At 44.4% G+C, this 8,826-nt stretch overlaps 1 protein-coding gene across 4 annotated transcripts in view; it reads right to left on the bottom strand.

Annotated features, from left to right (window-relative positions):
• The window catches only part of LOC110497896 (placenta growth factor), a 23,546-nt gene extending 17,607 nt beyond the window's left edge, over nucleotides 1-5,939 (bottom strand). Inside the window, exon 1 of one of the 4 annotated variants that reach the window (XM_036954850.1) lies at nucleotides 4,969-5,939. In XM_036954850.1, coding sequence (XP_036810745.1) covers nucleotides 4,969-5,037 — 69 coding nt within the window. In that variant the 5' untranslated portion in view covers nucleotides 5,038-5,939. The remainder of the gene's footprint in view (nucleotides 1-4,968) is intronic. The other 3 variants (XM_036954851.1, XM_036954853.1, XM_021574347.2) reach the window with 3 other exon arrangements.
• Between the last annotated feature and the right edge of the window lie 2,887 nt (nucleotides 5,940-8,826).

The following is an 8,826-nucleotide window of genomic DNA, read 5'->3' as shown; positions in this document are numbered from 1 at the left end:
TGCAGCTAGTGCAGATAGGATGTCAGTGCTGGTACACACACAGCGCTGCTGTTGTTATTTTACACTCACCACAGTCAGTACCCTCCATCTCTGTGCCCAGGGCAGTAAGTGCTAATAATGCATACAACAGGAAAGACAGAGCAGGAAATATATGGAATGTGAGCAACACAACTGGTAGATGGCAAACATGGGGAATGTGTACCTTATGAAAGAGGGGGTTGATGACTGGATGATCATCAGACAGTGAGACAGCCAGGCCACCACTGTTCAAAAGGGAAACCCACCCGGACTGTATTGAGATAACCCATCTACAACTCTGACTGGCTCTAATAAATGGATTGCTGACAAAAGTACACACTTAAACATATGCACACACAGAGAAGCACAGACAGACACACATTCATTCACACCAGCACCTGTGAGAGGTTTGCTTCCGTCCGTCTCCTTGCCCCAACCTGGGCTTGAACCAGGCACGCTTTGAACACATCAACAATGGTCCTCCACGAAGCATCATTAATGATCACTCCACAAAAGCGAAGGAAAAAATTACTACAAGGTCTCAGATCGAGTGACGTCACCGATTGAACGCTACTAGCAAGTACTGCTAACTAGCTAGCCATTTCATACCGTTTACACAGTCAAGCACGGCACAAGTTCCTTTTTAGGTGCACCTTTGTTCATATGAAAGGAGCAGGATGAGTAATCGGCCCAGGTTTGTAAACGCTTCTCTTCATGGCCCAGTCAGCCTGAACTCTCATATTGGACAGGAGTCACAGTGAGAGTCATAAAAAAAACTTTGTCAACAGTGGCAGCCACGACACTGACGAGAAACCATCATCATCAATTAAGAGTGTATATTTCAGAGAGGGGAAACACTCCAGCCTGAAAGAGCCAGAGCAGGAGAGGGACATTTATACATGGTCTCCCCAACCACATGGCCAATGTTTGCTTTTCCATTTTAGTTGGCCTGCCTGAAGAATGGTTTACTGTGGGCCCAGCAGGGTAGATACCTACATCCCAGACCTCCTCTTCACATAAGCAGCATGACTCTGTCCACTCAGTGTATCCTAGGCTAACCCTATTGAGGATGACCTCAAACAGCACACTGTGTCCAAAGCATAAGCACTTTGTTTAAGTTTCGGTACCTTGTTTAAGCTTGCTCAAATAGGCCATTACCTAGAGTCCATCCAGACATGGTACTCAAGTGACACGTCACATTCAGTAAGATTTAATGTTTCTGGTTAGATGAAGACGTGCAAAAAGACACATTATGATCTGATTGTTATCCTCAGAGATTAACGCAGGGAGTTCCCCAGGAATGCTGCATATGATGAATTCATCATGAAGTGTGTGGGATGGGGAAGAAGGAGAAAATCCTGATAATCCTCCTTTGGCTACTGTGTGAGACATCTGGAAATAATTTATTGCTACATGTCAAAGCAGCATATCACAACTCCTAAAAGGGTAAGTAAAATGCCTTATCTTGGAATAACTGCAGGAAGACGGTTTTACACTCATCTGACAATTTTGCGGTAATCTGGAAACATAAACTGGACCAACACTACAGCACTGTGGATAAACACTCAGGATTTACCCGGCAGTCCCTCTAACAGCATTGACTGTATTCAGCATTAGCAGGGCAGAAGTTTAACAGAAGCATTCCAGCCTTTTCCTCTCCCAGAAAAGCACTGTTTTAATGTAGTACAGTGTAGCAAGGTGACATTGAGAAGTGAGATACAGTATACACTGAACAAAAATATAAACGCAACATAATGAATCATACTGAAACATGAGGTGATGGTGGCAGATGAATGGCACGACAATGGGCCTCATGATCTTGTCACGCTATCTCTTCGCATTCAAATTGCCATAGATAAAATCCAATTGTGTTCGTTGTCCAGAGCTTATGCCTGCCCAAAACATAACCCCACCACCACCATGGGGCACTCTGTTCACTACTTTGACATCAGCAAACTGCTGTGAGGCCAGTTGGACGTACTGCCAAATTCTCTAAAACGCTGTTTGAGGTGGCTTATGGTAGAGAAATTAACATTCAATCCTCTGGCAACAGCTCTGGTGGATATTTCTGTGGTCAGCATGCCAATTCCACGCTCCCTCAAAACTTTAGATATATGTGGCATTGTGCTGTGTGACAAAACTGCACCTTTTAGAGTGGCCTTTAATTGTCCCCAGCATAAGGTACACCATTGTAATGATCATGCTGTTTAATCAGCTTCTTGATATGCCACTTCTGACAGGTGGATGGATTATCTTGGCAAAGTATAAATGCTCATTAACAGGGATGTAAACAAATTTGTTCGCAAAATTTGAGAGAAATAATATTTTTGTACATATGGAACATTTCTGGGAACTTTTATTTCAGTTCATGAAACATGGGACCAACACCTTACATGTTGCATTTATATATGTTTTCAGTGTTTATTCTAAAGGCTTCCTTTACTGTATGTTGTATCTCATGGTTGTGTAGTTTACATTCCCCATCTGTTTCCAAACTGGGGACACCAGCTTAACCTGATACATGTTAAGAGAGCTGGATTTTCTCACCCCTCATGTTTTGACTAAGCAGGCCATGAGCTGACCATGTGGATTAGTATTTATGATGTGGCGGTCCCTGCCTTTGCCCCTGTCCCTGCCTCTCCGCAAGCCCCTGCCTCTCCTCTGCCCCTGCCTCTGCCTCTCCGGTGCACCTGCCTCTGCCTCTCTTCTGCCCCTGCCTCTGCCTCTCCTCTGCCTGTGCCCCTGCCTCTCTTCTGCCTCTGCCTCTCTGGTGCACCTGCCTCTGCCTCTCTTCTGCCCCTGCATCTGCTTCTCCTCTGCCTGTGCCCCTGCCTCTCTTCTGCCTCTGCCTCTCCTCTGCCCCTGCCTCTCTGGTGCACCTGCCTCTGCTTCTCTTCTGCCCCTGCCTCTGCTTCTCCTCTGCCTGTGCCCCTGTCTCTCTTCTGACTCTTCCTTTCCTCTGCCCCTGCCTCTGCGGTGCACCTGCCTCTGCCTCTCTTCTGTCCCTGCCTCTGCCTCTCCTCTGCCTGTGCCCCTGCCTCTCTTCTGCCTCTTCCTTTCCTCTGCCCCTGCCTCTCCTCTGCCCCTGTCTATCCTCTGCCCCTGCCTCTCCTCTGCCCCTGCCTCTCCTCTGCCCCTGCCTCTCCTCTGCCCCTGCCTCTGCCTCTCCGGTGCACCTGCATCTGCCTCTCTTCTGTCCCTGCCTCTGCCTCTCCTCTGCCTGTGCCCCTGCCTCTCTTTTGCCTCTTCCTTTCCTCTGCCCCTGCCTCTCCTCTGCCCCTGTCTCTCCTCTGCCTCTCCTCTGCCCCTGCCTCTCCTCTGCCCCTGCCTCTCCCCTGCCTCTCCTCTGCCTCTCCTCTGCCCCTGCCTCTCCTCTGCCTCTCCTCTGTCTCTCCTCTGTCTCTCCTCTGCCCCTGCCCCTGCCTCTCCTCTGCCTCTCCTCTGCCTCTCCTCTGCCCCTGCCTCTGCCTCTCTTCTTGCCTCCCAAACTCCCACTCTCCTACTGACTCCTGTTACTGTAGTAGCCAGCCAGCCAGTCTCTCCCTCTGAGTTCTGACCCAGGGCTCTGTTCTGCATGGAAAACCCAGAGGGACGTGCAGCTCTGGTCGCCCCATGCTTCAAGCGCAGCTGAGTCTCAGTGCAATGAAACTCAAGTATCCTCATTCACACAACGCCTGCTGGCACAGGGCAGCCACTGCAGTGCCATTCAGACCAATAGGCAGAGTCAGTCTATGAACAGTGAGACAATGGTTGTGAATGGGCCCTGGGAGGCGACCTGCTCTGCATTAAACATGAGAGGCCAGTGTAGACAGAGCCAGCAATTGCTCACCTTAAGAGGAAGAGAGAGACTGAATGGGCTCTCTGATGCAGGAACACATCTGCCAATGTCCGGTGGCACGTCCACTTTTAAGTGTTATTGCAGCATGGCACAAGACTTTGAATGGGGCCTCACTATCAGTTCCGGGAAAATGTATTGCCATACATTTTGGGACTAAGGCTAAAGTCGGGCAACGCTAAGGCAGAAAACACAGACCAGCTTTGTGATAATAAGTATACTGTATAGTCACAGAAGACATTATTGTGCATTCTCCGGTTATCAAGCTGAGAGGAAAGATGGAGAGACAATTACAGCTTGTAGCAGGTGAGGTGAAAAGTGCAGAGAGGTGAATTTCTTGTTACTGCACTTTCATGCCATTTTGACCAGAGTGACATTGCCAAGTCTCTAAACATCTAACAGAAATACCAGGCTCTGATACTCATACCTCCCCTGCCTTCCTGGAGGTGGACATTTGAAGACAATGGTTTTCTTTTCTAACTCTGAAATTGGCAGATGAAATTAATTAGGCTGAGGGACAGAGAGAGTGGTCAGAGGCAGGCAGAGTTTCATCTGAACCGTTCATAAAGAAATCAGTGAACATACTGAAGATATCCATTACTGCATATCATTCATAAAGTCTTTCAATTAGCCTGGAACCCCTGTGAAAACCTCTAATGTCTGAGGCAGAGAGGGATGCAGTTTGTCACGTTCCACCTCATGACTCAACTGTTTCAGCATGGCACGCGTTCAAAAAGGGATCATAGTATCAAGACACAATGAGCCATCACACATAGTGGTCTGAAAGGCTTCTGCTGAGCCTGTTAGAAAGAAGTGTTCGTCAAGTTCATAGATAGGCTAATCTGATATGTCAATACCAGTGTAATAAAAACATATATAGATATTATTAATATTATCCTGTTAATAATATGAAAAACTATAATCATAATTGTCATTATAATCATACAAATAATAATTTATTAGGCCTATCCTCAAATATATGGGCCAATCATGTGCCGCATTGATATATCGCAATAAACTGGATAGCCTGGGCTATGAATCGTATCTTGAATAAAAATTAAAATGATTATAACATTTGTATTGAGTTCTGTATAGCATATTGAAGCATAACATACCTGAGCAGGTGAAAGCTGAAGTTGGAACGTCACCGCAATCTGGATGACGAATGAAGCAAAGGGTTTCATTTCGTGTTTCTTGTCAGAAGGCAAGATGAGGAAGTTTTACAATGCAAGCGAAATCCACCAAAGTGCATATAAACCGCGTAGATATTCTGGTAATGACCCTCCAGTCCAGAGAAGAAATTGCAGAGGAGACACTTCTCGCTCGTTCCTTCTTCAATAATCGTGAGGCAATGAGCGCGTCGTCATGCGGGATAAGTGTAACCTGACGAGTTGACCAGGCTACAGAAAAATGCTCTCAGAAAGTAAGTTGATATGCATTTGTGTAATTTAATATGCAAAAACAAAAAAGTAATGGACACAAAAAAAAATACAGTAATATTGTTGCCTTTTTAAAGTAGCTTACAAAAACAAAATATATGTTAAGCAGAACTGTCTACCAAATCAGCAAGTCCAACAATCTATAAATATCTTTCCAAAAGTTGCAATTATATATACATTCAAAAAGTGCACGATGAGCCAGCTGTCACACTTTGTAACCTGGTCAATTTGAACTGTCTTCTTGCTCTGTTCATTTCCTGGTAAAGTGACATACTTGCTATTAATTGCCTCTCACTGCCTCTCTCTACATGTTGCCCATTGAAATCCCCTCCCCTCCAGTTTCCCTCCATCTCCCGCTAGCCTTGATACACTCCTCCTTCTCTCCTCCTTGGAAATACTTAATAGAACTCGTGAAGGTACAGTATATGCTGTTTTGTTATGGGGTAGAGTTTTCCATTCATAGCCCCAACTTCTTGATAATTGTATGAAACATTTGACATTTGTTGGAGAGTTCAGGCTCTTCTCAACCATATGTCACTGTTTAGGAAGACTAAAATGATCCCTAATTGTCAGGCTGTTAGGATGTAGACATTACAAATTTGACAACATACAGAATGAGTGTCACATTTTCATTAGAAAGGACACTATGTTCTTTGTCACTGTCAAACTATATATCCTCTCTCCCCACCCCAACCCACTCCATAGTCTGATTTCATGGAGACTGATTAGTCCCACAATGCAACAAAAAAAGAAATAGTGTACCACCAAGGCAGCTTTTGTGAAAGTATGTTATTGTTGATGTTGCACAGTTGATCCATTTTCAGTCTCTTGGGTATGAGAATCCTGGTACTTCTGTGAGATACAGAAGGTTCTTGTTTCCAACCATGACATCCTCTGGCTGAGAAAGTGTCACTGAAAGTACTCAGGATGTACAGATTCATTGGAGCAAAGCAAACATGTATATTCCCTTTTAACAGGAGCATTTAATACCCTTCTCCATGGGTTCAGGATCCAGGATGAATGGAGATTTTCTCTTTAAGAGAGATGGGCTTTTATATTTAGTTGGGTCTGGGAGAGGGAGATTCCTTGACTGTTGACACAAAGAGTTAATCTTCTGTATGGGACTCCTGTGTTTGCAGTAGCACAGGAATGCAAAGATTCTTCACTTGTCTTCCACACATTCCTCCAGCAGCGCTGAATGATTCCACCGCTGTCCGCTATTGTACAGACCACACTTAGGATGATGGTGTTTGTAAACATTTTAGACACTCTGAGGAGACCCAGCAATCCCACCCTACCACCACCTACATGCCCACCCCAGCTCAACGGACCATGGGTCAGTGCAAATGGACATGGATGATAAACAACTCCTCCTCAAAGAATGCCATAGAATTACAACACAGATGTATATAATCATGTCCACCCTAAGGACCACCACGAGCCACTCCTGTTTGGGCTGTCAGATTCTTTCTTCATAGCAATATTCATCTTTATATCTAGTCATCCAAACATCCTCACTTTTTTACCAAAACAGCACACTGGACAGGATATATCCCCAGTGTCCTATATCACACGTGTACTTCAGCCAAAACACGATTATGGATCGGTTTAACTCAAAGATTCTTTGTGCTTCTCTATTATTCATGCATTCAAAATCTGAAGCATGAATGTCATATTGGTGACAAATTTGATAAAGTGTATTCCAGACAACGTATGGAGGGATGGGAACAAATATATAACTCATCAACGTCCTAAAGTCATCCAATGCAATCACACTGACACATATCAGCATCATCAGCCATGACTGTGGACTTTGTGTGTTTTCACAGTTTTGCATAAACGGAAAGAAAAATAAGTAAAAACTTGTGAAAATGGAGGGCTTAAACCAACAGTGGTCATCCCGTACGACAACAACAGTGGCCATGGGCTGTGTTTGTTCAGAGGACCGACGCAGACACTCAGTACAGAGCTATCTATGCCTCTGCTGCCTCACCATCTGTCCAGTGATTTAGGTCTGTTTTTAAAGGTGCACTGTCTGATAAGAGCTAATTAGCTCCCTCAATCAGTTTGCAGTATAAATATATGCTAACAGGACAAGCAAACCTGTTGAGAGTGACTGGGCTCTAAAGGCAGATGAATCTTTACACTGTCGGTCGTCCCCTGAAACAACCCTGGGTCCTGCAGTGATTTAGCTCAAACCATAGTGCTGGAGGTTCAATGTTATCCTTGTGCTCTCTTGTCCCATGTCAAATATTCTGACGCTTGTCCATGTGTTTAGACAAGAGGAAGTCAAATTCCTGCTCTGATCACATGTTTTGTTTAAGTAAGATAGAACTGTTTTTTTTGTTCCAAAAACGATTCAAAGAATGAATAGAATTCAAGATTATCTGTTAGGACAAAACATTTATTAAGCCACGTTTACATTTCAAGTAATAAACATTCAAATGTTAGATTTCGGTGATAAACCTAAAAAATTGCCACAATGGACCTAAAACATCTTACTGAATCTATAACCATCCAAACCGTTTTATAATTATTTTGCTCATTACCTAATATGTGCCAGTACTGGTAAGTGCCCTTGGCTTAATGTTACATTATTCCTTCATTAAGAACACTGTCCCAATGACCTTTTCCATCACATGACATTTAAGCGGAGTAGTGAGTGGAAAATGAGCTGGTTCCTCCATTCTGTGTGGATGAGTGATAGATAATCTAGGAGACCATTAAGAGCAGAAAGCCAATGTAATAAGTCCATGTTTATTTTGTGAAGGAATTTGGAATAGTGATACAAAACAATCCTAACCAAAACGCCAAAACAATGGCCGTTGTGAAGAGTGCTCCAGTAGAAAGTAGTGCGGAAGGTCGTCAGGTCAACTTGTAGTAAATGAGTCCCCAGCACACTCCACAGTGGCTATTGATGTTCTGAGGACCAAATGGGTGGCTCGCAGGAACTGGGGTGCCAAAGTAAGCACATTTCCCTCTTGCTGGTGACCCCTCATTTTCCCAGATTGCAGAGAAAAAGGTAAACAGATGAACAACATTAATGATGTCCATTCATCATTGTGGGCAGATCTGGTTTCCTCCACGGTGGGCCCTTTAGGGGGGAGGTAGCCAGAGAAACCCCTACTGCCATTTCAGGGGATTGATTAAGAGTACAGAGAGCTCCTCCGCTCCTGAGATATGGGATCAATTATTGGTAAGTCATTACAGTAACTTCTATGGTATGGTAGATTGTGGCCTTTTGTTGATGATATGGCCCATCAACAACAAAAGGCTGAGGAATCCCATATTATAGTATGGTGCACTGAAGTTCTGGGTAAATGTGTTCTTCAGTACAAATTATGAATTATAAAGAGAAGCACAATCAGGGGAATGGTTACACAAGACTGATGATTCAGAGTTGTATCATATTTGTATGGCTTGAGTTACCTGAACGGGCAAACACTTGACCACCTGGACAGCACCTCAACAGGATGTGACATCATGCCATCACCAGACGCCATCTTCCTGTCATTAATTGGCCCAGACACTCTT

The sequence above is a fragment of the Oncorhynchus mykiss genome, chromosome 19, assembly GCF_013265735.2.
Source record: "Oncorhynchus mykiss isolate Arlee chromosome 19, USDA_OmykA_1.1, whole genome shotgun sequence".
Lineage (NCBI taxonomy): Eukaryota > Metazoa > Chordata > Actinopteri > Salmoniformes > Salmonidae > Oncorhynchus > Oncorhynchus mykiss.
Note: the sequence above shows the minus strand (reverse complement) of the source record. Positions and strands in the feature narration are given on the sequence as shown.